Source organism: Pantherophis guttatus, chromosome 2, assembly GCF_059756535.1.
Source record: "Pantherophis guttatus breed Tessera chromosome 2, ASM5975653v1, whole genome shotgun sequence".
Classification (NCBI taxonomy): Eukaryota; Metazoa; Chordata; class Lepidosauria; order Squamata; family Colubridae; genus Pantherophis; species Pantherophis guttatus.
This window is the reverse complement of record NC_142064.1, coordinates 57,199,111-57,226,366: the sequence shown is the minus strand read 5'-3', so window position 1 is coordinate 57,226,366 and position 27,256 is coordinate 57,199,111. Positions and strand designations below refer to the sequence as shown.

At 35.8% G+C, this 27,256-nt stretch overlaps 1 protein-coding gene across 3 annotated transcripts in view; it reads right to left on the bottom strand.

The window, feature by feature from the left end:
• Positions 1-27,256, bottom strand: part of SLC12A2 (solute carrier family 12 member 2) — a 50,698-nt gene that overhangs the window by 14,098 nt on the left and 9,344 nt on the right. For all 3 annotated transcript variants that reach the window (XM_034410001.3, XM_034410002.3, XM_034410003.3), the window contains exons 3-20: positions 26,005-26,124; positions 23,498-23,573; positions 21,660-21,755; positions 20,821-20,960; positions 19,861-19,971; positions 18,554-18,662; positions 17,767-17,894; positions 17,604-17,688; positions 15,264-15,415; positions 11,380-11,487; positions 10,942-11,065; positions 9,878-9,979; positions 9,318-9,473; positions 7,796-7,895; positions 6,868-6,979; positions 5,651-5,791; positions 4,050-4,156; positions 710-789 (exon numbers count right to left, since the gene is read on the bottom strand). In XM_034410001.3, the coding sequence (XP_034265892.1) occupies positions 710-789; positions 4,050-4,156; positions 5,651-5,791; positions 6,868-6,979; positions 7,796-7,895; positions 9,318-9,473; positions 9,878-9,979; positions 10,942-11,065; positions 11,380-11,487; positions 15,264-15,415; positions 17,604-17,688; positions 17,767-17,894; positions 18,554-18,662; positions 19,861-19,971; positions 20,821-20,960; positions 21,660-21,755; positions 23,498-23,573; positions 26,005-26,124 (2,047 nt within the window). The remainder of the gene's footprint in view (positions 1-709; positions 790-4,049; positions 4,157-5,650; positions 5,792-6,867; positions 6,980-7,795; positions 7,896-9,317; positions 9,474-9,877; positions 9,980-10,941; positions 11,066-11,379; positions 11,488-15,263; positions 15,416-17,603; positions 17,689-17,766; positions 17,895-18,553; positions 18,663-19,860; positions 19,972-20,820; positions 20,961-21,659; positions 21,756-23,497; positions 23,574-26,004; positions 26,125-27,256) is intronic.

The following is a 27,256-nucleotide window of genomic DNA, read 5'->3' as shown; positions in this document are numbered from 1 at the left end:
AAAAGTGATGCATATCTTGATGCAAATCATTTCATAATATTGTGTAAACAAAGTCTGATGAAATATTTGATCACTGGAGATGCAATAATCTCCATGCTTAGACCTGGGGCTACTGTGACAGAGGCATTTTATTTTCAACCTGAGAGATAATTGGGCAGAAAGTGTTTAGCAGTAATTTCATGATCTTAATTATTGGAGCCAAGTTTTCACTTGGAGCCACTAGCAATGATGGATGGCAGAAATGAAATCAATAGAAATAAATAGTTGAAGAAGATGCAGCGCAAGAAATAGTAGCTCCAGGCTATTAAGTAATGAACTCACTAGTGCCAAAATTGTGTGATTATGGAAAGAAAGATTTTTTAAAAAATGTTTCTTATCCTTATCATTTTTAGCTAAAAGAAAAGGCAAAACTCCCAAGAAGCCACCATCAGAGATTGTGATACAACGTTTGAGAATGAAATAGAATTGAAGTCAACTCAACTGCCCATAGAGGGCAGAGAACAAGATTAAATAGAGTGCTACTAACAGAATGTTCTAAGGAGCTGGGTTTGTTTTTCCCCTCAGGTTTTCAAGTGTCTGATGCAGACATTACAATAATATCTAGGAAGCCTATTACAATACAGAGAACATCAGAAGAGTGGTTGCTGCTGTTGTAAAGGAAGGATATAATTCTAATACTATGAAAATCCCAAGTCATATTAAGGATTACCTTGTCCCTGAAGATGAGATATGTCCAAACCTTCCCTCAGACGGATGACAACCACTCCATATTGATAGTCGAAAGCATCACTGAAATAAAATGAAGTAGGAAAACCAGTGAGCAGTCAGAATTGGCTAATTAGTACAATTAATCTGAAAGGACAAGCAAGTTTGATCAATCAAACCATATAGGAAATGTCTCCATTGGTGATCCTATAAAACAAAAAAAATACTTAAAATACTGATCTTTCTAGCTTCAGCTTTTTGTTCAAATACTATCCACTGGCAAAATCATTATAGGTAGTCTTTGACTTAGAACAATTGAGGCTTCACATAAATGAACAGAAGAGGCGAGAGGACCGACCCTTGTGGCATCCCACATACAAGGGGCCTCGGGGTCGACCTCTGCCCCCGTCAACACGGACTGCAACCGGTCAGAGAGAAAGGAGCAGAACCACCATAGGACGGTGCCCCCCACCCCTAACTCCTCTAGCTGGTGCAGCATGATACCATGGTCGATGGTATCAAAAGCCGCTGAGAGGTCTAATAGGACCAGGACAGAGGAACAACCCCTGTCCCGAGCCCTCCAGAGATCATCAACCAACGCGACCAATGCCGTTTCCATGCTGTACCCAGGCCTGAAGCCCGACTGGAACGGATCCAGATACGATGATTCATCCAGGTACTGGGGGAGCTGTCGCGCTACCACACTCTCAACAACCTTCGCAATGAAGCGAAGGTTGGAGACTGGACGATAATTTGCCAACACTGCCGGGTCCAGGGAAGGCTTCTTGAGGAGAGGCCTCACCACCGCCTCTTTCAAGGCAGCAGGGAAGACACCCTCACTCAAAGAAGCATTTATAATCCCCTGGAGCCAGCCTCGTGTAACCTCCCGAGAGGCCAGCACCAACCAGGAGGGACACGGGTACAGTAAACATGTGGCTGCGCTCAGTCTGCCCAGTATCCTGTCCACGTCTTCGGGCGTCACGGAATCAAACTCTTCCCAGATAATACGCACAAGACCTGCCTCTGTCCTCCCCCTGAATCTACCCAGTCAGAGTCCAGGTGTTCCCGAATCTGAGCGATTTTGTCATACAGATACTGTACAAAATCCTCAGCTCTACCCTCCAAGGGGTCCTCCCGCGCTTCCTGGTGGAGCAGGGAGCGGGTCACCCTAAACAGGGCGGCCGGGTGATTATCTGATGACGCAATAAGAGTGGCAAAATAGTTATACTTCGCTGCTTTTATCGCCACCAGGTAGGTCTTAAAATGAGACCTTACCAGTGTTCGGTCAGATTCAGAATGGCTGGCCCTCCAACCACTCTCCAGGCATCTTTTCCGGCGCTTCATCTCCCTCAGCTCCTCGGTGAACCAAGGAGCCAGGCGAGATCGACGCCGGGTCAGAGGCTGCAAAGGCACGACCCGATCCAAAGCTCCAGTGGCCGCCCTATCCCCGACATGTTCTCCCCCAAACCCACCGAGCCCACCCCCCTCCCAGAAACCTTTAAAACCTTATCTAAAATTTTCCCCAAAAAACCCCACAACCCCCTCCTCGCCGCATGCCACCTCTCGGGATTCCAAAATCCGTCATCAAGGTAGGCCCTCGATAGTGAGGGCCAAACCTGCGAGAGGGGGGAGTCTCGCAGCGCAAGCAGGTCAGCAGCCGTAAACATCACACAAAACAGAGGTGGAGAGTCAACTGGTCAGGGCTTCACCAGATCGTCCAATAATACTGGGTCAAAGTAGATCTTCATATCAGGAGCTGGTTCACTGCCCTCTCACAGCAGTGAAAGGGGCCAGTGGCATCCCCCCACATCCGGAAGATAATTATCCCAGTCACCCTCTCACAGTGACTGGGCCAGATGACACCGACAATAAAGTCACAATAGTCCATCCTTTCATCTGGCGGATGACAAACAGCCCCCTCAGCACCTGCACACCGTTTTGCCCAGTTCTCCTCCAGTTTGGGGTCGCACAAGAAGCCAGCAGTTTGTAAAGTTATTAAAGACAATGGTGATAATTCCACAGGCACAAGCTCTTCCCTGGGGCGAAAGTAGGGATAGCAGACAAAGAACCCAGTCCAAGACCAAGGGTGGGTGGCCATCAAAGGCCAACACCCACCCATACCTGGGGGAAGAAGGGGGGGAAGGAGAAGCCACCCAAGGTGACCAATAGAGCCCTGGTCAGCCTCCAGATTTAAACAGTTTAAATCTGTTTGTTCTCATTCATACATTGAAAAAGAACTTTAACATCTCCTGTATGACACAGTAGCTAGATGAGATAATGACATCTCATCTTGTGCAATTGGATAAATGTTCTCAATGTCTTTATGTAAATACTAAATATAAGTGGGATAGTTGGGCCTTGCAGCCCCTTACAACAGACTGCCTAAGAGCTTGAAATCCCTTCCAGTGATGGATCACTTATACGATGCCCTCACTCTCAACCTTCACAGGCCAGCTAGAAAAATGATACTGAAAGCAACTGAATATCATTTCTCCTATGCTAATTCTAACTAAGATCATCCATAAAAATGATAAATTTAGTTCCATATCCTGTCCTGAAACCCAAGAGAAATGAACCAGATAATCTAGTTCATTCAGGGTGTTTACCTCAATAACTTCCCTTGAAAGGTAGGTATTTGTAGGTATTCTTTGTAGGTATTCAAAGAGCTGTGTTTTCTTTCATTTGTTGTCAGTTATCAGTGCAATACAGGACCCTTTTTTATTGAAATCCCAGAACATCCACAACAGGAATGGAAAAAAAGCTCCTACTCTCCCCACATATGGCCAAAAGGATTCTGAATAAAATATGATATCCACTTCAGAACTATCAACATGCCTAGAGTAGGGATGTCAAACTCAATTTCATTGAGGGACGCATCAGGATTGTGTTTGACCTCTGGGGGCCAGGGTGGGTGTGGCTGCGGTGGGCATGCCCAGCATTAAGTCACTGTGTTGGGAGTGCCTGTGGTGGCCAAAGCACTCTGCCGGTGAAAATGGGCTCCTGGGCCCTGTTTTTGGCTGCAATAGCATCTGGGATGGCTGTGCATGACCCTCCTGAGCTCCATTTTCGCTGACAGAGACATCATGGGCCGATGGTTTGGTGTTTCCAGGGCGACCCCACGGGCCAGATCTAAGCACCGTGTGGGCCGGATTTGGACTGCGGGCCTTAAGTTTGACTCTCCTGGCCTAGAAGATCAGTTTATAAGGCAGTATTGTACTGAATTACTGCCCACAATATCAGAATATACTAGCAGAAAAAGGCTGTTTATAATTATTCTGAAAACTTTGATAAATTGATAAGTATAGATATTCAGTTACAACAATATCATAATTACTACTACTTACTGTAATAAGTTGATGTAGATGTCAACATCATTCATATCAGCTGACTGCCAATCCTTCTTAAATCCAAGAACAAGAATATTTGGCCTCATTCTTCCTAGACCTGCAGCCTAGAAAAAAAGTATATACAACATTTTGGAATGGTATGCCTATCTTTAAACTTTGCTTTATTCAGATTAGATAAAAACACTGGAATTTTTCTACCATATCTAGTCCTATGTTTTACTGGGAATAATTTGACAACACTGGCTGAAATTTCGAAGCCCTCTAAATGCCTCAAGATGAGAAATGAAGTAAAAACTAATCTTGTAAGCAAATTTAAGCCCAAACATGTGACTTTCTATTTCATAGCACTGACTTAAGTTAGCATCTGGGTCACCGTATTCTTAGCTAGAACTGAAGGACCAGTATCATTTTGGAGCAATTTCTTGCTAACTATTGATTTGAGCCCTTTTGTTGCTTTTTACTGACAATCTACACTACAGCATGATATTAATGTTGGTATGTACTATCTGTGGTCCTGGCTATAGCATGTATCTCCTCAAAATCTAGGTTAATGTCACAAAACCTTTCCTACATTTTTAATAGAACATTAGCATAAAATTATTAATATATAAGTAATCAATATTTTATCTACATTCTCATACTTTTTGAAGTTACTATGCCACTCAAAGGTACTCAATGAGAGTGGCTTGTAGGAAGGATCAGAACAGTAGCATTTCTCCCATACCTACCTAATTACAGTAAACACAAACAGAATAGGCTATAAAGAGATGAGAATGGCACCTATTTTCTGAGAATGGCACCTATTTTCCTACTGAAATAATGTACTATTGGGGCAGGATTTGCAGTTGTTTCCTGATTCCTCTCAGCCACTTTCTAGATTCTTCTAATGAAACTCAGAAAGGAGGGTACAATTATAAAGGTAAAGGAGCCCAACAGAAATATCTCTGTACAGAGACCTAACATTTTCATTCTATTCTGGATGAAATTATTTCTGAAAGGGAGCAAGAGAATGGTTTTGTCATAAGACCACACAGAATTTTATAGCTTTAAGACTTACTTCAAATCTATTGTCATGTCGCTGTCTAATGAAGAGAATATGCAAATACACATTTCTTGAATACCTGTACCTTTCAATAATATGGCAGAGTAGAATAAGTAGCTCTGTATAAGCTATAGCAATTTTTAGAATGGTCTGTAGCAAGTGAGAGAGAGTGAATTGCAATCTACCTTCACAATGCATGAAACCCAGCTGCAGAAAAATTAGTTTCCCTTCCTCTGCTTTTTGATACTCAAAACCAAAAGAATGTCAATTTCTAATACATGAAAAACAATCAAGCTTCTATTTGTGGTGTATGAGAAACAGTGTTCATTTATTCCTGACCATTTTTATTTTCTGGATATTACTTTTCCTATAATGTAATTCTAAAACATGTATAGATAACATCTATTTATAAACATAAACAATCTTGTAAAACCTTCCCATCTTTCAGGATGTATGTTATTATATCACAAATTATACAAAATAATTTGTATAATAATATAATAAAAAACACAAATAATTACAAAAGAGAAAACTCCCTTTTATTAAGATCACTTACCTGCATTAAGTACTGTGCACCATCTCTCATGTCTTCTGCATGTACTGGAGCATAAAATGCTTTCATCTTGTTTTTAATAAGCCACCGTTGGTACCTGGCCAAGTCAGCTGACAATTCCTTCATGGCTTGCCTGCGAGGACCCTAAAAGAGACATAACCCCTCATCAAAATTTTTGGAAGAAATTTAAATGTGCATTCCTCATTGAAGACCATGTACTGCCCTATCAAAAGATACGATATCACTTAGATTAGATAAAAAATATCCTAAACAAATTATTTAGAACAAATAAATTATTTAGAACATAAATCATAAACTATGAACCATAAATTAGTATCCTTTTTTAACACAAAAGCCAAACTAAAAAAAAAAAAAACCTTTACTGATAACCACTCTCAATTTAGAAATCTCACATACCCTATATGAATGGGTAACATACATGGTGATTTTTATATAGATATATATAAAGATCACCAATATATATGTTACCCATTTCACAGGGTATGAGAAAATGCAGAAACTGTATACCTAAAACCTTCTGCATCTCAAATATTTCCGTGTACTCTGATATCTGAATATTAGACAGACTAGGCTTGTCAAAATGTTCCTCAGTAGCTAGCAAACAACTCATTCTCCATCATCTTATCTGCATGCTTCTATTCAGTCAATTACAATATTATAAAACTTACATAAGACAAACATTACTCTCTATACAAGCAATAACTGGTTTTACAAAAATAATATAACGGGCAACATGCAAAACTTTAATAACATTTTAGTGTTTTATGATATTAAATTGTAACTTCCAGCAGCAAAGGAACTTAATAAAAATATTTTAAACTTGTATCATGCTACAGATGTTATTTGTAATACTGACTGGTAAGATCTTTTTATCAATAGTAATTTTTGAATGGTCACTGTTAATTACGTTACATAAAAAAGCAATTATCTGAAAGGAAGACTTTTTCTTCATCTTTACCTTTACCTGCTTTATGATTATTAAGAATCAAGATGTGCTACCGGATTTAAAGATAAAACTATTAAACAAAAAAATTATTTGATGCCGTAACTAGAGTATCACTATTTCCTTTTATTTCATTTCTTCTATTTCATGCAATTTGCATTATCTTAGACTTCTAGATAAATAAAGGGAAAGGGAAAAATTACAACGGGACATGGATAATTTTTTGAGAAGTATAGCCAATTATTTAAAGACTTACCCTATGTACGTGACCACAGATCATCAATCCTACGTTTTTGGTGAAGGCATGGACCAGATGAAGCAAAGCTGGACGTGAGTTTGGAGCACCACTCATGACAAGGCATTGTGGCCTAATTTTAGATTCAAACAACAGTTAACATGTACATTTTTGCAATCCAATCTGAACTATTTTTAATGTTGCCATTAAGCAGTATCTACACATGAAAACAATCCAGAATTAGCACCATGTTTTTCATGTGACTGGAATCACCATTTATTATTCATTTGTAATATCAAGACTCCCTTATACTGGCCTTGAATAATGTTGTCCAAGTGAAAAGTATGGACTACATATATATTTACTAAAATAAAGACATGGATTCTGACCTAATCTATTGGTCAGGAACTAGGCCAGGGGTGAAATGCTACCGTTTTGCTCCAGTTCGGGCATGCGCAGCACGCGCCAAAAGGAGGCTTGGGAAGGTAAGTAGAACAGCAAGCGGGGGGGGGGGGGGGACAGGACACGGAGTAAGTTTCAAAATTCTTCTTCTGAGATCCGTAACAATATCACACAGTGAAGCTAGAAACTAGCCACTTATATGTTTTGTCAGAGGAATGCTTAGTCCAAATCAACAATAGGGAAGTGCATTAAATGAATTCTGTAATCTATGCATATTTCAAACCATATTTACCATATCACCAATCAAGTCACTTTAAAAGATCTAAAGGAAAACGGTAAACAGGAATATGCAAGATCAATAAGGCTATAATCATTCTATAACCATCCAATACCAACAGCAACACATTTTGAACATTCCAATTCAGTGTAAGTCAACTGACCCTAATTTTCCAAACATTTGACTTCAAAAATATATATATTTTCTCCCCAGACTGCTGTTCTTATATTTCAAGTCTAGCAATATACCGATTATTATTTTTCAAGTTACCTGAAGTTTTTTACATGGTCTTCCACACCAGTAAGGCGGACAGCATGCTGCAAAGCATTCAGATAAGTCAAAGCTTGAGTTGAGGAACCCCAGTTCACATCTGCAAAAACAACTTTAATGTTGAAACAGAAAATGCCCTATAGCAATCTTAATTTCCAGGAAACATAACTGAATGTTATACTCATGCTTCTACTTATCAGGGAAGCTACATCCCAGCATGACTCAAGAGTTATATATTAAAATAAATTATCTTAGCATTTCATTAAGAAAAAATAAATAAACTACATAGGCAGCACCACTAGCAATTTACTTGACCCTAAAATGTATTTTTTATAATCAAATAAAGTATCTTATGGGGGCATAATATGTTCTCTTCAGACAAGTTTCAAGAATAATCAGATACGCATTTTTTTATATTTTTATAGCTAAATAAATGAGGGAATAGGGATTCTTCAAATTTTAATATAAAGGATAATTAATAGTTACCATGGGTACATTTATTAGAAAAAAGCTCTAGCTAAGTTTCTAAGAGTCTTAGAATCTTGACTATAGATTAATGACTATATGACACGACTATAAGAAATTAGAGTAGAATATTAATTAGTAAAAAGAATTAGAATGGCATTCTGGACAGTTTCAGAAAGTGATGAGGTAATCTGGGCTCAAGAAAAAGATATAAGAATCCTATTTGAAAAAGTCCCAGAGGACAGAAGTAATGAATGAGAAGTCAAGAAGCTATACTGTGAGGTAATAGTGAACTTTCAAGGCACAAAGCAGAGCATCAGATTTCAGATTTATGACTAAAGAAACTTAAGAAAGGAGAAACCTAAGGAATCTAAGGAAAAAGATATGGAAAATGAATTGATTCTAAAACCCAAATGTAACCAAGGAAACCTTTACTGCCTTTCTTCAAAGCTGTGTGAATTTTGCTGAGATGGAGCTTAAGAGAGTCTGGTCTGAAAGAAAAACTATTGAAGGCATATTAGCTAAGAACGTCTTGCAAAATAGGACTGCTGTGTAAACATATAATAAAATGATTGAACTATTCAAACATTTGAAAAATAATGCTTTATTTCCCTTTATTTCTAATTCCCTCGACAAAGTGTTACTCTGAAAAAATGAAGGTTTCAATTTTACCATATAGACCAGTGATGGTGAATCTTTTCGGCACTGAGTGCCCAAACCGGAACACACGCACACATGCACACCGGAGCACCGGAAACCCAAAGACCAGCTGGCCGGTACACATGCACTTGCCAGCCAGCTGGTCTTTGGGTTTCCGGCACAAATGAAGACCAGCTGGCCGGCATTCATATGCGCGCCAGAAACCAGAAGTACAGCTGGCAACGGTGCACATGCCCACAGAGAGGGCTCTGGCATGTGTGCCATAAGTTCGCCATCACAGATATAGACAAATCCTGATTTTAATTTACTTCACCTAAACTTAACATTAGGCTTGGAGTGAAGTAGCAGTAAAGGGGAAAACCATGCATACCCCACTGCCTAAAAAATATGTACCCACCTGGCTTCTTGTAAGTTACATAAATGTAGAGTCCTAGAACAATAACATATGTGAGGAGTGCTGCCCGCCAGTTAATAACAAACATAACTATGCAGCAGAGAATTGCTCCAATTAGAGATATCCACATGTTGTAGTATTTAAAAGCAGGACGCCAGCCTATTCAAAAGCAAATAAAAATTAAATAAACATATATACATATGTCTATATATCTGTATCATATATGTTATACGACATATATAAAACCTATCCTTTAATTGTCACGTTAATATGTTGTATAAACAAAAGCTTGTTACATAAATTTTCCAGCATTCATATATGCAGTTGCTATGTACTATGTACTTAAATATATTAAAAATGAAAGAAAATAATATAGTAATACTATGCCTTCTCCCCACCCTCCAAACTTTTGCGATGCAAAAGTGATTGCAATCTGATTAAGCTGAAAATTATTTTTTATTGCTGTTGGTGTTTATTTTAAAAATGAGTGTACAATTAGCGCTGTTGAAAAATATTTTTAAAAAGACCCCATGCTCTCACTAGGATCAATATAAAATTCATACCTGGTGATTTTGCCAGTGAAGCATGGAACACGGAAAAATTAATTAAAGCATAGGAAGCCAAGAAGAAATTGGAAATAATTGGAGCAATTAAATTCAATTCAGCTGCAAAGACAGAAACACATAATCATATTGATTTTTAGAGCAGACTGCTATGGAAAAACATATTGAATTGGTGGCTCTTTTGATTTTGTATTCTTTGTAGTCTTTTATAGTGAGGCATTTACATGAACGACAGACAGAACTTCCAAGAGTGGTGCTACAAATTAAAAGGACTGTCTTCTTCATATATGCAGACATATGCAATCTGGATTAGGGTGGCAAAAGTGGCTTTTCTGCTAAAGCTTTTTGCACTTAATTGGGATAGCAGGATGAGACAACTCTGGAACTGAAATCAAGCTGAAATATCTCTTACTAAGAATATAGAGAAATGTATAAATACACAGAATCTCTCTCTCTCTCTCCTCAGCACAGGTTCCACAAAACCCACTTCCAAACTTTAAGAGTATGCAAAATGTTCAGCACTAGAAATATTTTAAATCTGAAATATTTTGAACTTTCTAGAAGCATTCCAAAACTGTATTTATGGATCTAAAATTCTCTTCTAATGGATGGAATAGTATTGGTATACTTCTGGTAAGGGTTTGTACAGCTGTTCTGAATTAAAAATGGGATGTTTTTGATACAGGTCTAAGGTATTTGACCTTAGACCTGTCATGTTAATAACTTATTTTTAATAATGCAATATTTTGCATACCATGAGAGTTAAGCATGTTAATTTACACAGGAATCTTTTTCATAGTGTAATTGCAAGGTAGAAATATTTCTTGGCATTTGTTAATGTTGAGCACTGGATTAACAAAAAGATTCTTCAAATATTTAGAAAATGAGAAATTCTAGTGACAAGCCCTTGAAGTCTAACTAGTTAATGTGATAATGAAAATAGTCTATATAAAACTTGTAAGGCTCAGTTCAGGTATTGTATTGTCATATTTTATTTCCACAGATCATGCCACATAATTCAGATTTTTAAAAAAGTTTTGTATACAAATATGATTTAAACTAACCAATTAATATGAATCCAAGAGCAATCACAAAAGTGAGAAGATACCCTCGTAAAGGTTCATTATTTTTCCCATAACCTTTAGCAAATATCAGAAAACCCGGATAGATATTGTCTTTGCACAATGCCTAGGATCAAAAGAGATAACCAATTAAAGTATGAACATATAAAAAACACTCAAGGCATTAAGTCTTAAAAGACAAGGGCCAAGCATATATAGACTGTAATAAAAAATTCAATAACATTAAAACTGTACAGATCATCAACAATCTAGCCACAAGACAATATAGTTGAAAGCAGGCAGCATTATTAGATATATTGTAGTTTTTTTAAAAAAAATGAAGAGTTACTACATAAATTATAAGCTTGTACAAGTTGAGAAAAGTATTTTTTTTTAATATGAAGCATGTTTGAAGAAAACAATGAAAACAATCCTTCTTACCTGAAAGATTTTAGGTGCACTGACAAGAGAGGCTAATGCTGAAGAAAGAGTTGCAGAAAATATACCAGCTGTTATCAGTGGGGCAAATCCTGATACCATGCTCATTACCTGTATATTGAATAGGAAATAAGAAAATAGTTTGCAGGGAAGAATTAATGTTATGAAAAAATGGAATCTGTATTAAGACTGATTATCTATATTTTGAAAGCAAGGCCCATGCTGCTTGCATTTAAACATTTTAAACTGTTTCATAAATGAATTATTTTTTTAATTGAAGGAGCCAGGGGTGAAATCCAGCAGGTAACAGGTTCTGGAGAACCGGTAGCGGAAATTTTGAGTAGTTTGGAGAACTGGCAAATACCACCTCTGGCTGGCCCCAGAATGGGGTGGGAATGGAGATTTTGCAATATCCTTCCCCCAGGAGGGGAGGGAATGGAGACTTTGCAGTATCCTTCCCCTGGAGTGGGGTAGGAATGGAGATTTTGCAATATCCTTCCTCTGCCAGCCCACCAAGCCACGCTCACAGAATCGGTAGGGAAAAAAATTGGATTTCACCCCTGGATGGAGCCAAATTCAAGTTACCTAGATTACTGAGACAGCAGATAGGCAGATAATATTCCTTTAAAACAGTGGTTTTAATTTTCCTATTTTAAACAATACTTTTGTGATATTTGTTAACACTATTTGTCTGGAATGCGAATGATACTGTCTCACCATTATGTATTCAGTACCCTTGTAATCCTGGCAAGCTCTTGGTTCCAATTACAATACAAACACTGAAGAGGATCAGACATATGAGTTTTATTGGACAGAAAATTCAAGAAAAAATTAATACTGTGAATAATTCTTACTTTGAAACAGTTATAAAATAATGGGGTAATATATAGGCTGTCAATGAGATTATTATCCTCAAAGAACTACAAAGTAATTACAGCTTTAAAACTTTTTAAATTTTACAAAAGAAATGCAACTTCCTAAAAAACATTCAGTGGCAATATTTCTAATTAAAATATTTCTTGCATGCTCTGCTTGGCCTCAATGCCCTCATAATTTCTGAAAACTTGATGACATGAAAAGTGTTTGCCAAGACTAAACCTGAAATTATTACAGAAAAGAAAATAAAAAAGGAAAGAAAAACAAATAAAGTTGACTGGGTGACTTTAATTCAGTCATTCTCTCTCAGCTCAATCTACCTCACAGGCTTGTTGTGGGGAAAATAGGAGTAGAAAGGAGTACAGACACGATGACTCTTAAGCAAGATGGCCTCACTTAATGACCCAACTCCCTGCTCCCCCGATACAGTCATTAAATGAATTGTCTTTAAGCAGAGCATAGGGTGCCTCAGGCCTCCTAGCGCAGGCACAGGCCCATCTGCCCTGAGCCTCTCAAGGCCTCCCCCCCACCCCCAAAACACCCTATGATCCATTTCTCGTCACTTTGGTACCTGCAGGCTTTTTAGGTCCATGCAGGACTTTCCCTTCAATCCTTAATGAAATAAAATTTTAATCAAAGTTTGAGAATTTTTTAAAAATGAAAATAAATCAATTTAAAAAATTTGACACTAAAGGGAAGTAAATATATTAGTTAAAGGAGAAAATTACACAAGCCTAATTAACAGTTAATTAACTGGGATAGATACCGAAGGGCACTTTTGAAAACACAGAATCAGAAATTAATATCAACAATGTCAATAGCAATGTTTGTTTCTATCAATAGTTTGTGTCCAAAAATATTATGGAAGAAATTTCAAGTGAAGAACAAGTTTTACTTGACAAGACAGATATGGATAGAAATGGATCTACAAATGACCATTATAAAAATGACGTGGAAAAGGACACCTCTCTATATGGTTTCATGCCTTCCCCTACATTTGACTCAATACAGTTTACCTATCGGAAGAACCGCTCTATAGATGATGCACTTTCCTGTGTGTTTCATCTTAGCTTGGTGCACCTGAAGGAGAAGAATACTCATGTGCGAATGCTGTTTGTTGATTTTAGTTCAGTGTTCAACACAATCATCCTCAGCATTTGGTGAACAAACTAGGCCTATTAGGTTTTAATACTCCTCTATGTATTTGATTTCCTTATTGATAGGCCCCCGTTTGTGCGAATTGGAATAAAAATTTCCAACTCTATCTCCTTGTGTACAGGTTCCCCATAGGGCTGTGTCTTGAATCCGCTACTGTTCACCTTGATGACCTACAACTGTTGTGCCAAATCTGCTACAAATAATATTGTGAAGTATGCGGATGACACAGCAGTCGTGGGTTTTATCCAGAACGATAATGAAGATACTTATAGGGAAGAGGTGAAGGCTCTGGTGGACGGGTGCAATACAAGTAACCTGGTTCTAAATGTTAATAAAACAAAGGGGATCATGGTAGATATTAGAAAGAGCCAGCATAGTCATGTTCGACTCAGTATCAAGGATGCAGCTGTAGAAGTGGTCAACAGTATTAAGTATCTGGGGGTGCAGATAATTAACAATCTGGTCTCTCCACACGTCATCCTTAGTGAAGCATGCAAACCAGCATTTCCTACATCGGTTGAGGAGAGCACATCTTTCTCTTTCTATCTTGGCCACTTTTTACAGAGGCATGATTGAGAGCATTTTAACAAACTGCATCACTGTTTGGTTTGGTGGTAGCAGTGCCTCAGATACGAAGTCCATACAGAGAGTGGTAAGGACAGCCGAGAAGATTATAGGAAGCTCGCTTCCTGTTATTCAGGATACTGTTTATAAGAGCTATGTGCTTAAGAGTCAAAGCATTGTTAGAGACCCCACACACCCATTTTACAACCTGTTTCTGTTGCTTCCCTCTGGGAGGAGGTTTCGAAGTATTTCTAGCAGGACTACCCGATTCTGTAACACCTTTGTTCCCTATGCCATCTGTCTGGTAAACTCACAAGATTTGTTTTTCTTGCTGTGTGCATGTATACATCCAAACTATACTATGTTATTTCTCTGTGTCATATATGTGGGTATATCCATATTTCTTTATTTATATTTTTGTGATGTTTATATAGTGTACATTCGAGGTGGTGACTCTTTGAGAGCTGTATGCAACAAAATTTCATTTTAATGTATGCCGATTAGTGTACATTTACAGTGACAATAAAATTACTCTAAGTCTAAGTCTAAGACATGCAAACCAAGTTGATATTTAATAATAAAAAGGAAAATAAATATAATAAACCAAGAGAGTGACCTGGGAAATTCTTTACATTGGATTTACAAAAAAGCTTGTTAAAGCTTTCAAGAATCTTGTGAGAAAGGACAAAAAAGAAATCAAATCAAATTTTGCAACATTTGAATGGACAAAAAATTAAGATTTTGAAAAGGAAGGAATATAAAGTTGGTTTCTTTGATCACGATCATAATAAGATATGTTATTGCTGGTAATCCTTAGTGGACATTCTACTGATACTAGGACTGAAATAATATGCTTTATGAATTTGTTATAGATAAGAGATGGGATGGATATAGGATGAAGAGATCATTGTAAACTAAGAGGGGGTAAAGAGTTACAAAAATGTGTATGATGAACATGATGAAGATGGAAGACCACTATTTCATATATTTTTCTCTATTCTTTCCTTTCCCTGTTTTTTCTTCTCTGCACCTTTCACTTTCTCTTTTTTATATTAGATTTTACTATTGTAATTAAAATCCGATAGAGAGATAGACAGAGTGTATGAAGGAGGTGACAAAAAGGAACCACCAACACAAAAGCATAGAAAAGTATGACTTTCAATTAAACATCCAATGAGAAAAACATTTTCCATTTTAAATATTTGATTTCACATCCTTTTAACACAAAAAGATCTTTCTTTATAAAATCGTGATATGGAAAAATTTCCAGGATTGGAAATGGTGTTTACCTGGAAGTCATGCATTAGTCCATAAGTACATTTTGTTGTTTCACAGGAAGAGAAATCAAAATTCAGTTTACAAGCTACTGATGTACAGTTTGTCAGCTCATTAACAATTGTGTCATTAAGATTCCCAGTGGCATCCCGAACAACACAGGAACCTAGAAAAGTAGATAAAGAAGAGATGACTTACCAAGCAGAAAAGCATACTGCATTACAGCTATCTTAACCCTATCTATAAAGAAGGTCATTTAGATTTTGTTAAAGATCTTCATAAATATATCAGCAGCTACTCCACCCTGAGGATGGATGCTGTCCAGTAGGGAATTTTTTCTCCCCTGCTGACAATCTGCTGTTTTTGTTGCCAAAACTGATTCTTTGGCAGTGTTGCTTCCTGGATTTCAATGGGGGCACCTAGGAATGACCCAAGACAACTTTTGGACAGCTGTGCCCTACCTGGGAGGAGGAGTCTTGAAGATTCCAGCTCCCTATAGGAGCAGCCGGAAAGTCATTGGTGTTTTCTCCACCTCTTCCTATCAGCAGAACGTTCTCATAAGCAAGCCTGGGCTTTAAGTTCACTTTTTCAAGTTTTGTTTTGTTCTTTATCTTTAAAGATTAATTGGCTGGCCAAATGCTGATTTATTTTAACCCCTGCTGGATTTTATCTGTTTTTTCTGCTTTTCTTCTTTGATCTATTTGACTGCTCTCATTAACTTCATTAACTTCTTGGAACCAGATATCCAGAAAATACCTTCCCTATTCTTTTAACTTTTCCTTGTTCTGTTTATCTACTATACTGAGCTACAACATATCAGATTACAGAGGGAAGGAGGCTGACACTTAGTGGGGAAAAAATTGCTTGGCAACATGCAATCTTTAGGTGAAAATTTTTCTAGAATTTATGATGAACTCATAAAGAGCATAGAAAACATTCAGATGAAACCGAATATAAATAAATCAAATCCACAAAAGGAATGCAATTTCATAGCAGTAAATTCACTGGGAAGAAATATGGAGTCAGAAATAACAAGTCCGTGGAAAACATTCAGAGACATATACCATGATAGAAATAGCAGATGTAATTTTTTTTGTTTCAGTCTATATAGCCTTAAACCCAAAAGAGCAATTGAATCTACTAGAATAGTGGTTCTCAACCTGTGGTCCATGGACCTCTGGGGGGGAGGGGGGCATGATGTCATCACAGGGGTCCATGAAGGCTTGAAGAAAATTATGATTTAAATCTTAAGTCATGGGGGTCTGTGGCTACAAAAGATATTTAAAGGGGGTCCAGTTAAGATTTTATTGTGGAAAGAAAGGGGAAAGAGGTTTTTGCAGACCTCATCTCCCCATCCTACCTTCTATGCTACTAGGGAAACAGAATTGTAAAAATTCCATATTCTTGAATGATATGATTCTTAAATGCCATATAAGCATCACTAAACTAAACTACTTTTTATGAACTAGGTAAAAAAAATATTACTAAGAACTAACATAGAATTATCAGATTGTCTTAGTAATTAACATTGTTCTTCATAAATTAATTTTAAGCAACTTTAGAGAAACAACACCTCAGAAGTGTAAAAAAAACCCTGTGGACTAAACTCTGGTAAAATTAGGTTTATTTTGCCTAATTTAACATTTTTTAAATAAAAGTTTGTCTTATATGTTATAAAGAAGAAATATAGGTTCTCAGTAATGACTCTTCTTCTTTCTTTTGGATTCAACTTTTTAATAATTTCTTTAACAACATTTTGTTCTGTATGCTTGGCTCCAGTATCCTATACTGCTAATCTGATATTTTGGAAAGCTAAGCACTGCTTAGAAACCCATATGCTATAAATTTACACTGGCAGTATAAAAATCTAAGTAACATAAAACATAAATAACATAAAAAGCAAAAGCAAAAACAATGTCTGGTTTTGGGGAGAATTTCTACTGAAATGGCTATTATGTTTTATAAAGAAACAAATTTAACTTCACAATATCTACAATCTATTTTTAGAAAATTTTAAACAACTAATTTACCTGAATTGCAGTTTAGGTTTTCTTGTCCTTTTTGTTCTCCTTTAGAAGCATATATAAATAATATTTATAATATTATTCTTGCCTTACCTTTTCTGCCTATATAGATATAAATACTTGGTAATACCAAGTGGACTACAGTACAGAAGATTGATCTAAGATGATACATAGTAGATAGATAAATTTTGTATTTGGTAAATTATAAGATGGTTGTCTCTATATGAAGAATAAACAATAATTCAAATTGTAAAAAATCAACCTGGGAAAAATTATGCACACACACACATCAAGAAACTTCCAAACAATTTAGAAGTGAAAATTGCTTACCTACTGATACTGCTAATCCTATGTAAACCACTGTAGTGATTAAGATGGCTAGCAGTGTCCCTTTAGGTATGGCTGATTGAGGATCCTGGAAAAAATTGAATTTATAAACCACAAGTACACTCCAAAGAACTGAATAGTGACAAAATAACTAAACATTACTCACCGCAAGATCACCTGAGATATTTGCACCAGCTAAAATGCCTGTTGCAGCTGGGAAAAATATAGCAAATACTGAAAAGAAAGTTTGTCCCTCTCTGAAATCTGGTCCAAAGTTTTCCGAAAATATTTCAGCTATTAAATAAGAATGTTAAAAAAAGATTATTTTAACATTGTGTTGTCCAATAAACTTCGTATTTATTATTCCACTGAAGAAACTACAAGGAAACTTTAAAAAATTATGTAATACTTAAAAAAACAAACTGTAAGGTGGATATTTAAAGATGTGCTGTGTTTTTTCACAAACACAATCTTTCACCAAATCAGTGTATCTTTCTACTACCTGTTATTTTTCTCCCATTATTAACTAAAGCACAGATATTAATTTAATCCACTTTTAAATTTACAAGAATTCCTGTAGGATTACAGTAGACATATTAATTAGAAACAGCAAACAGGTCGTCCTCACTTATTGAACAGTCTTCGGATGACTGTTTAAAATTAGAACAGTGCTGGAAAAAACAACTTTACAACCTGCTTACAATCTTTTATGACCTTTGCAATATCCCTCAGTCACGTGATTCCCCATTATAGACAGTACACATCCTATATCTGACCTTTGGGTTTTTTTAGTTTTTTTCTTTTTTCCCCATTTTGCAGAACAGAGATGGGATTGTGAGAAAACAAGCTGTTTGCTCTTCTACACATCAAAAGCAATGTGATTGTGCTGAAAGCAGGAAAGGGTCAGGCAAAGGAGAAATTACTTACAGAAATTACTTGCTTTTTTGTCTTACCTTTGTAACCAAAAAATCCTTTAGGCTTCTTATTCTCAAATGGAATAAATGTTCCTATGATGAAGTCAACAATAGCTACTAGTAATATCACCAGCAGAACAATCTGTGCCTATAATTTTCAAGTAGTTAATATCAAGTGGTTAATATATTTATATAAAACAATTCTCCAAATTAAAACCAACACTATATTTAGATACATTGATCTATTAGTTAAGAGTGAAATATAAATTTTAAAGGTTTGGGATTTCTATTTTTAATTAATGCTGTCTGCTTATCAAAAATATTCTTTTATACTGAATAAATTTAAAAGCATAGTTCACCAATTTCTATTATCTGTTGTAACCTAATTACTCAAAGGTGTCAAAAACCTGTCTCAGAAACAGATATTAATAATAGAAACAAAAGGTTAAATTCAATCATCAGAAACTGGATGATAGTATTATTACTGTTTGGATCACCATTTTACTGCTTTAATGTTTCTTCACTGTAACCAGGTATATGAATTGCAAATTTGTTGTCTTTTTCTTAGGTTTTCTTGAGGGGAGGAGTTACCCAGATCACTTTGATTAAGTAGGCAGTCAAATAAATATTATAAATACAGTTCTTTAGATATGTCAACCTCTCATCAATTGAGCCAGAAGTAGGAATGTTTGTGCTTGAAACTGTTTTGTAACAGAGATGATAATTCACCTAGAAATTTACTCTATTTGATGAAAGCAACTTAAGCATAGTAAGATCTTAAGTATTTAAAAAAAGGAATATAAGGAGGATAATATTTTTTTAGATTTATAGAATGAAAATAATATATCCTTTTTAAAAAGTATCTTATAGGATCTGTTTGGCATTCTTTCAAATCTAAAAAAAATACTATCTTGTTTTTAATTGCCTCCTTCTGGAATATCCCCCCCCCCACTTAAATTACAATGCTGCTGTCCTATGTGTAGTTTCAACAGCATTAAAGTAATAGTACTTACTTGTGAAAAATCTTCAACAGAATTATAAATTTTCTTTTGGGGGGCATAGAACTGTCACAAATCTTACTGCTTGTTTGGATTATGTATTCACAACAAAACTCTGATACTATGCTCTAGGTCTGCAACAGTCATATCTGAAGAATCTTTTGCTCCCATTACCCTAATGGTAAATAATCTCTATATTGTAACTATGTGATAGAAAGTTATTGCAAGAATGTTCCTTGCTAGATGTCTGAATATTTGTTCTGTTTTTGTAACATATGCATATTGTTTTTCACATTTTTTCATAACTACTTACATGTTTATATCTTTTTTAAAATCATAGTTACTTACTTTAGCTTCCCATTCCATTCCTGCTAACGAGATGCCTAATAAAACAACAATTGTAATTGCTCCTATAATTCTGATATCATTACTTGGATCCAGCATAAGTATTTCATGTTCCTATAAAAAAAATGAGATAATTGTAATAGAGTTATAACATTGCAACAAACTAAAACCATGTTTTAACAAATACAAAGAAGATTAGGAAGAATATTTGAAAACATTGAGAACTTCATTTTAATTTGTCACATACAATAAATAGATCAAAGATCCTGATTGTACAAATGATGAAGTTTATTTTGCTCTATTTTAGAATAACTACCTCTAATCATAGAGATTAATATTAAACTCTTTTAACTTTAATGTTTTTGAATTGATTATTAAGCTTAGAAAAATCAAGTTGTGATTTAGAAATACATGACAAGTATGTATGCTCCATATTTTCATGTAGCCTTAATTTCCCCTTAGGTTGTTCATCAATGATGCCCTCTAATCCAGATTTCTTTTTTTTTTTTCCAAATTCTGGTTTGGAAGGAAAGCACACTATATAGAACACAAACTATAGTCACCAATGATTAGTAAATGAAAGATGTTAAATGATTGAATAATCTTCATAGCATCAAATCCCCATTATGATTTTTCCTAGAGTTGCACAAACCTTAAAAGGGATACTTTATAAACTCATGGGCTTTGCACAGGTTTATTTCTACAGGAACTATCAAACTATTTTGATGAATCATAGACCTCCTCAGGTTTTCCAGTAAGCATAATTAAATTATGTATTTGATCTTGGGCTGATCTCAGCAAATATTTGTTCACTGCACTACTACCACCATTAAATCCAAACTGTCCCACATCTCCCTAAAAAAGTTTTTATAAACTATTCCAAAATAGAACTGTTCTGAGGAAAACTTGTTCACACTGTGAAACATAAAGATAACAAACAGCACACTAGAAGAATGAGTTTACCTGAAGTAGGTCAACAACAGTCTCTGCAAAACCAACTACATACATGGCTACAGCAACAGCATTAGCAAATGCAAAGATCAAGCCTATAGCACCACCAAATTCTGGCCCCAAGCTTCTGGAAATGAGATAATATGCACCTCCTAAAAAAGAAGAGACAGTGTAAGATGTTAAGTTATGATACAAATTATATCTTTATGCACAGAATTTATACTTATGTCCTACAAGCACTGATTTCCCCTTTTTTTCTATTTGAGGTCAATTCTGATTTTCATGTGCACAAAGTCTTAAGAAGTACAGAATTAATATCATTATATTATTCACTTGTAAGAAAATGTTTGCACCTGTTTAGTACTGAAGTAAACGACAGCTAACAGACAGACTGTCCTGGCAGATAGATACTATAGATAGGCAGAAAGATAGAGAGAATTACAGCTACTAACTGTATGGAAAAAGATCAAGGGATAAAGCACTGATGTATTTTCTAGAACTTTCTTTATAACCAAAGAACTATGAAACTGCATGCAAGTAACTGTTCTGCTTGTTAAGCAAAACATTCATGATGAATAGAGGATTTTTATAACAAGTCACCAAAAACATGTTTTTTGAAACCAACTGACCCTGACAAGCTAGCATAATATTTTGTTACTGCTGTCACAGGTGGTATCAAATTGCTGTTGGATGTACATCAATCATATATTTCATGGTCTTTAAACATTTCTTTAAATTATACAAAAAATGCTTCCATCAGGGAATTTACATACATAAGTTATTATAAATGTAGAGCTAAAAAATAATTTATACCAACTACATTTGAAGACTACTAATCATGTAAGTTTTACCTCCTCTCACAAAACCATTGGTAGCTATTGCTGATGTAGACAAGCCAGTGATAGTAGTTACAACAGTGGCCATTGCAATAACCAAGACAGCAAGTCCTGTAAGGAAAGCAGAATTGTTATGATTTGTAAGGACTATATATTTGCTAAAACAAATGCATATTATTTAACAAAAAATACTGATTCAACAAAAGATGGGAAAATATGTAATGAAATTCTGAGTAACAGCAATGTCAACATCCAAATTACCTTAGAAGATAATATCTATTTACAAGAACCTTTAGTACTAGATGATAACTTTAAGTCAACAATCCACTATCAAGTTTAAAAGCTAAAGGATTTGATGGAATATTTACAAAAATGTGACAAAGTAACAAAATAATGATTGAATGATTCTATCCTATAACAGTAAATCTGGAGAAAGACACATGGCCAAGTGATTGGAATAGATCACCTTAATGCCAATATCAAAGAAAGAAGACTCTCTGCAAACTGTTGCACCGTGTCTTTAATTTCATCATCAGCAAAATAATTCTTAGGATCATCCAAATAGAATACTGTTCAAACTAGTTTTAAAAACAAGAGACAATACTGCTCTCTGGATAATTGAGAAGGCCAAAGAATACCAAAAATAATTCACTATTTATTTCATTGATTACAGGAAGGCCTATAATTCTGTCAAGCTGGGATATGTCTTTAAATAAATGGCATTCTCAGACCATTTTCAAATGCAAAAGCCACACAGAACAGGAATTGCAATCCAGGTGAAACATGGCAAAGCAAATCAGATCAGGTCAACAAAGACTGAATTCTCTGTTTTACTTATTCGATCTATGTGTCAAATATATACTGAAAGAAGCTTGATCAGAGATGAATGCAATTGTAAAAGTGGAGAAATAAATATCAAATTGGGTTATGTTGGTGACATTACTCTGAAAGTACAAATGACTAGAGAGCTCTACTGTAGTAATCAAAGTCAAAGACCTCAGTGAGAAAATGGGAATATAATTAAATATAAAGAAAACCAAACTAGTAAAAACAGATGCAGTAACCCAGCCTTAAAATTGAATACATTTAAGTGGTGATTTGTTTCTGCATTTTAGGACTGTTTATCAAACAGCATAGGATTCAGCAATCAATAAATAGGCCATGAATAGCCAAGAAAACAAATGAAACATAGAACAAATCAATCAAGAGTTCTGACTTAAGGTACAAATAATCAGGCTCAAATTATCATATTTTGGATCAGGTCTCCTGAGAAGTCCATAATGCTGGGAAAGGGTAGAAGAAAAGAGAAGATGACAATAACTATCAGCAAAGTGACAAGTCTCCATTACAGCAGCAATAGATGTGCTGTTGGAAGACCTGAAGATCCAAATCTATTTATCTAGTGAATAAGTGTTGTTGATACCAGGTTGATCGAACATGTTAACAACTGATTGCAATATATAAAAGTAACAAAAGTAGCATAAATGTCAAATATGGAAACATGTTTAACTGTTTCTAGAGTATACTGCTAGTTCACAGCAAATGAAACATGTTCAGCAATTGTAGAAATCATATTAATTTTTATTATGAAAGCCTCCTACATAATCTTCTGGGAATCAAATATAAGGCTAAGCATTCAGGTGTGCTATGTTTTAATATAGAAACAAACTTCCCTCCCCCCCAAAATGTGAAAGTTCTACAAAAAAACCCAGTGTTGTTTAACCATTCAATTCTTGCTTTTTGAGAAATTATGGACATTTAGCAGTAATTCTACTCTATAATCCATATTTTGTCACATGTCAAATCACAGGAATTTTAGCAATAGCCAAAATATGGTGTTTAGAAGTATTTACCTATGCCAGCGTGTCCTACAATCCAGGATAGTCGAATGAAGAGCATCACACCCCAGATATTCAACATACATCGTACCTATATCAACATCAAGGTAAATAACATTTATATTAAAATTAGATTTTTGAAGTAATTGTAACAGTTCAAGTAAAAAGTTTCTTACAAGAGAACCAAGCATCTCAGGCTTTCAAGCATTCTTTTCAAGATGCAACTTGGAATCCATCTAACTTTAACAGCATATAGATGAGTTTTCAGCAAGTAAATTCGTAACTGGCTGGATTCGTAACTGGCTGACTAACCGCACTCAATGTGTAGTCCTCAATGGAACTGCATCTACATGGAGGGAAGTATGTAGTGGCATACCCCAATGCTCTGTTTTAGGCCCAGTACTCTTCAATATCTTCATCAATGATTTAGATGAGGGGATAGATGGGGAACTCATCAAATTTGCAGACGACACCAAGCTAGCAGGAATAGCTAACACTCCGGAAGATAGGCTTAAGATACAAAAGGATCTTGACAGACTTGAACATTGGGCGCTATCTAACAAAATGAAATTCAATGGTGAAAAAAGTAAGGTTCTACATTTAGGAAAGGAAAACAAAATGCATAGGTACAGTATATGTGGTACCTCGCTCAATAGTACTAACTGTGAGAGGGATCTTGGAATCCTAGTGGACAACCATTTAAATATGAGCCAGCAGTGTGCAGCTGTTGCCAAAAAAGCCAACACAGTTCTAGGTTGCATAAACAGAGGGATAGAATCAAGATCACTTGAAGTGTTAATACTACTTTATAATGCCTTGGTAAGGCCACACTTGGAATACTGCATCCAGTTTTGGTCGTCACGATGTGAAAAAGATGTGGAGACTCTAGAAAGAGTGCAGAGAAGAGCAACAAAGATGATTAGGGGACTGGAGGCTAAAACATATGAAGAACGGCTGCAGAAACTGTGTATGTCTTAATGAAAAGAAGAACTAGGGATGACATAATAGCAGTGTTCCAATATTTCAGGGGCTGCCACAAAGAAGAGGGAGTCAAGCTATTCTTCAAAGCACCTGAGGGCAGGACAAGAAGCAATGGGTAGAAACTAATCAAGGAGGGAAGCAACCTAGAACTAAGGAGAAATTTCCTAACAGTTAGAACAATTAATCAGTAGAACAACTTGCCTCCAGAAGTTGTGAATGCTCCAACACTGGAAGTTTTTTTAAGAAGATATTGGATAACCATTTGTCTGAAGTGGTGTAGGGTTTCCTGCCTAAGCAGGGTGTTGGACTAGAAGACCTCCAACTCTGTTATTCTGTTTAAAGCTCATTATAATTACTGTTCATGATCTTATATTCTTAACACAGTGGGCAAAAGTTTCTAATTTACATATAGATAAAAAGATAGTTTAGAAAACAAGATTGCAAAATGACAATTTTAAAAAGCTAGATGCATATTATTGAAAGACAGCTAATAACAGCTAATCAATAGATTATATACAGAAAACAAATGTATTACCTTTCTAGATTCCTAATAGCAAGAAAACATGTTCACCAGAAAAAGACTGATCACTGTTTATAAACCAAAAGTATAGTAATAAAGTAAACATAATATATAATGTCATTCCAAAAACTACATCATTTGTTGTTATGTGTACCCCCATTTTGGAGCCATTTGCTTTGTATGGCTACAGGAAGAGAATGAGTACTGAGCTGTAGTTTCTTAACTTCTTTGGGGCAATGATTATGAAAACTGCCAGATAGACAGACAGGGACCTCAAAATGCTGGCTTTCCAAGCCATTTTCTATGGCCTATAATGATACTTCATGGATGTTAAACAGCAAGAGCAGGGCAATGAATGCTCTACAGATGTGAATGTGGGGCTACAGGAAAAGGCCTAGAATAGAAGCAGTCTGGAAATAGCAGCCTCACAACTTGTCTTAATACACCAGCCTAACATATTTTCCGGGCATAGGGAACCCCTATCAAACCCACGAATCTCCTTGTGATGAGCAGCACCATTCCCTGAGAACCCCCACCTGCTCTCACCCTCTCTACCATGCAAGAAGAAAGGCAACAAGCAAACAAAAGATATCGCTGCTAGGCAAAGAGAAGGAAAAACTCTGCCAGGCAAAAATAGAGATGTGAAGTGACAACAAATATGAAAAAGACTGAAGAGAAGCAAGACAAGAAAAAAAGCAGGGTCTGCACAGCTTTTAGTAGATGGATTAATTATCTCACCCTATATATGAACTTGAAAATATATTCATTTCATTTCATTTTATTAAATTTATTAAATTTTATTACATATCAAACCAGTAATACAATTAAATATTGGTATTTGGGTGAACAAAAAATACTGTGAGCTAAGTGACCAAATTGAAATATTTCTATTTTAAAAGTAGTTCTATTCTATCATAAGATAGTTTTTTTACATTCATGAAATGTTGAATCTCACCCCACGCATGATTTAAAACATTAAATCGAAGTCAAGAATTACTTGAAATACTGAAGTTCTACTCACCAATACACCTTTAATCCAACCAAATTTGACAATCCCTTTACTATCAGCAGTATATGCTGCAGTGGCTTCTCCAGTAGGAGTTCCTTCTTCTCCATTTGCATAGCCATCTTCAAATAGCTCCTAAAACACAATAACAATCAGAAGTGAAAGGGAGGTTGTAAGAAAGTCTCTAATAAACCTCTTTAATGTTGATAATGTTGGAACCAACAAGGATTAAATGGCAGAACACTTTCTGACTAATATCAGAAAGCTTGGAAATTTTTTTTCTTTGTAGGAAAATAGTCTACCACTGTATGATAACATCTTTTGTATAAAGCTAGTGAAGCTTTATATGAAAGTTTATATGATTCATTTATTAAGTGAAATATGCCTGGCATGATGTACAAAATATATTTAAATGAATAACTTTCAAAAAAGACTATAGAAACTATGGCAATTATATAAAGCATGTATTATATTACATACACAGATATTCCTTGCTAAATAACTGCCCTGTTTAGTGACTGTTCAAAGTTATGACAGCACTGAGAAAGGAACTTTATAGCCACTTGCACTTACAACTGTCAGTATGTCCCCAAAGGCCACATGATAGAGATTCAGGCATTTCACAACTGGTGGGTATTTTATGACTCTCACAATATCCTGTGATCACGATTGTCATTTGCACGCATCACAGCTGGCTTCTGACAAGTAGAGTCAATACGGAAACTGGCAATAAAACTGCAAATTTTGGTCACTGATATCTCCCTTACCAACCATGGGTGACTTGCTTAACAATTGTGATGGAAGTGAGGACTTAAGTTTTGTTGCTATCACATGATGACTTGCTTAATGATATCATTTAGTGACAGAGTTAACCACCATTTGTGGTGGTTAAGTGAGAACTATCTGTATACATAATTCATAGGTACTTTTACATTCACTCAAAAGGCTCAATGCTCCACACCAGACTTTCTAAATTTTGTTACCCTAGAAGAGCCTTTGAAATAATTTTCAGATCTCAAGGATCCCTGTATAAAAATCACAAAATATAATCTAAAAAGTTTACAACAGAATTCACTTCTTGCTTATACAACACATGTCTACGTTTAAAATATCAGTAAAACAGCAGGCCAGGAGCTGACTCAGGTGAGTAAAAATTCCCGCCACTGAGAGTATTGGTGCATAAAGTAAAAAACAAAAACAAACACCTTTTTTTTCCAATCATGGGCTCTCGCACAACCCCAAACAACTTGTCATGGAACCCCAGTTG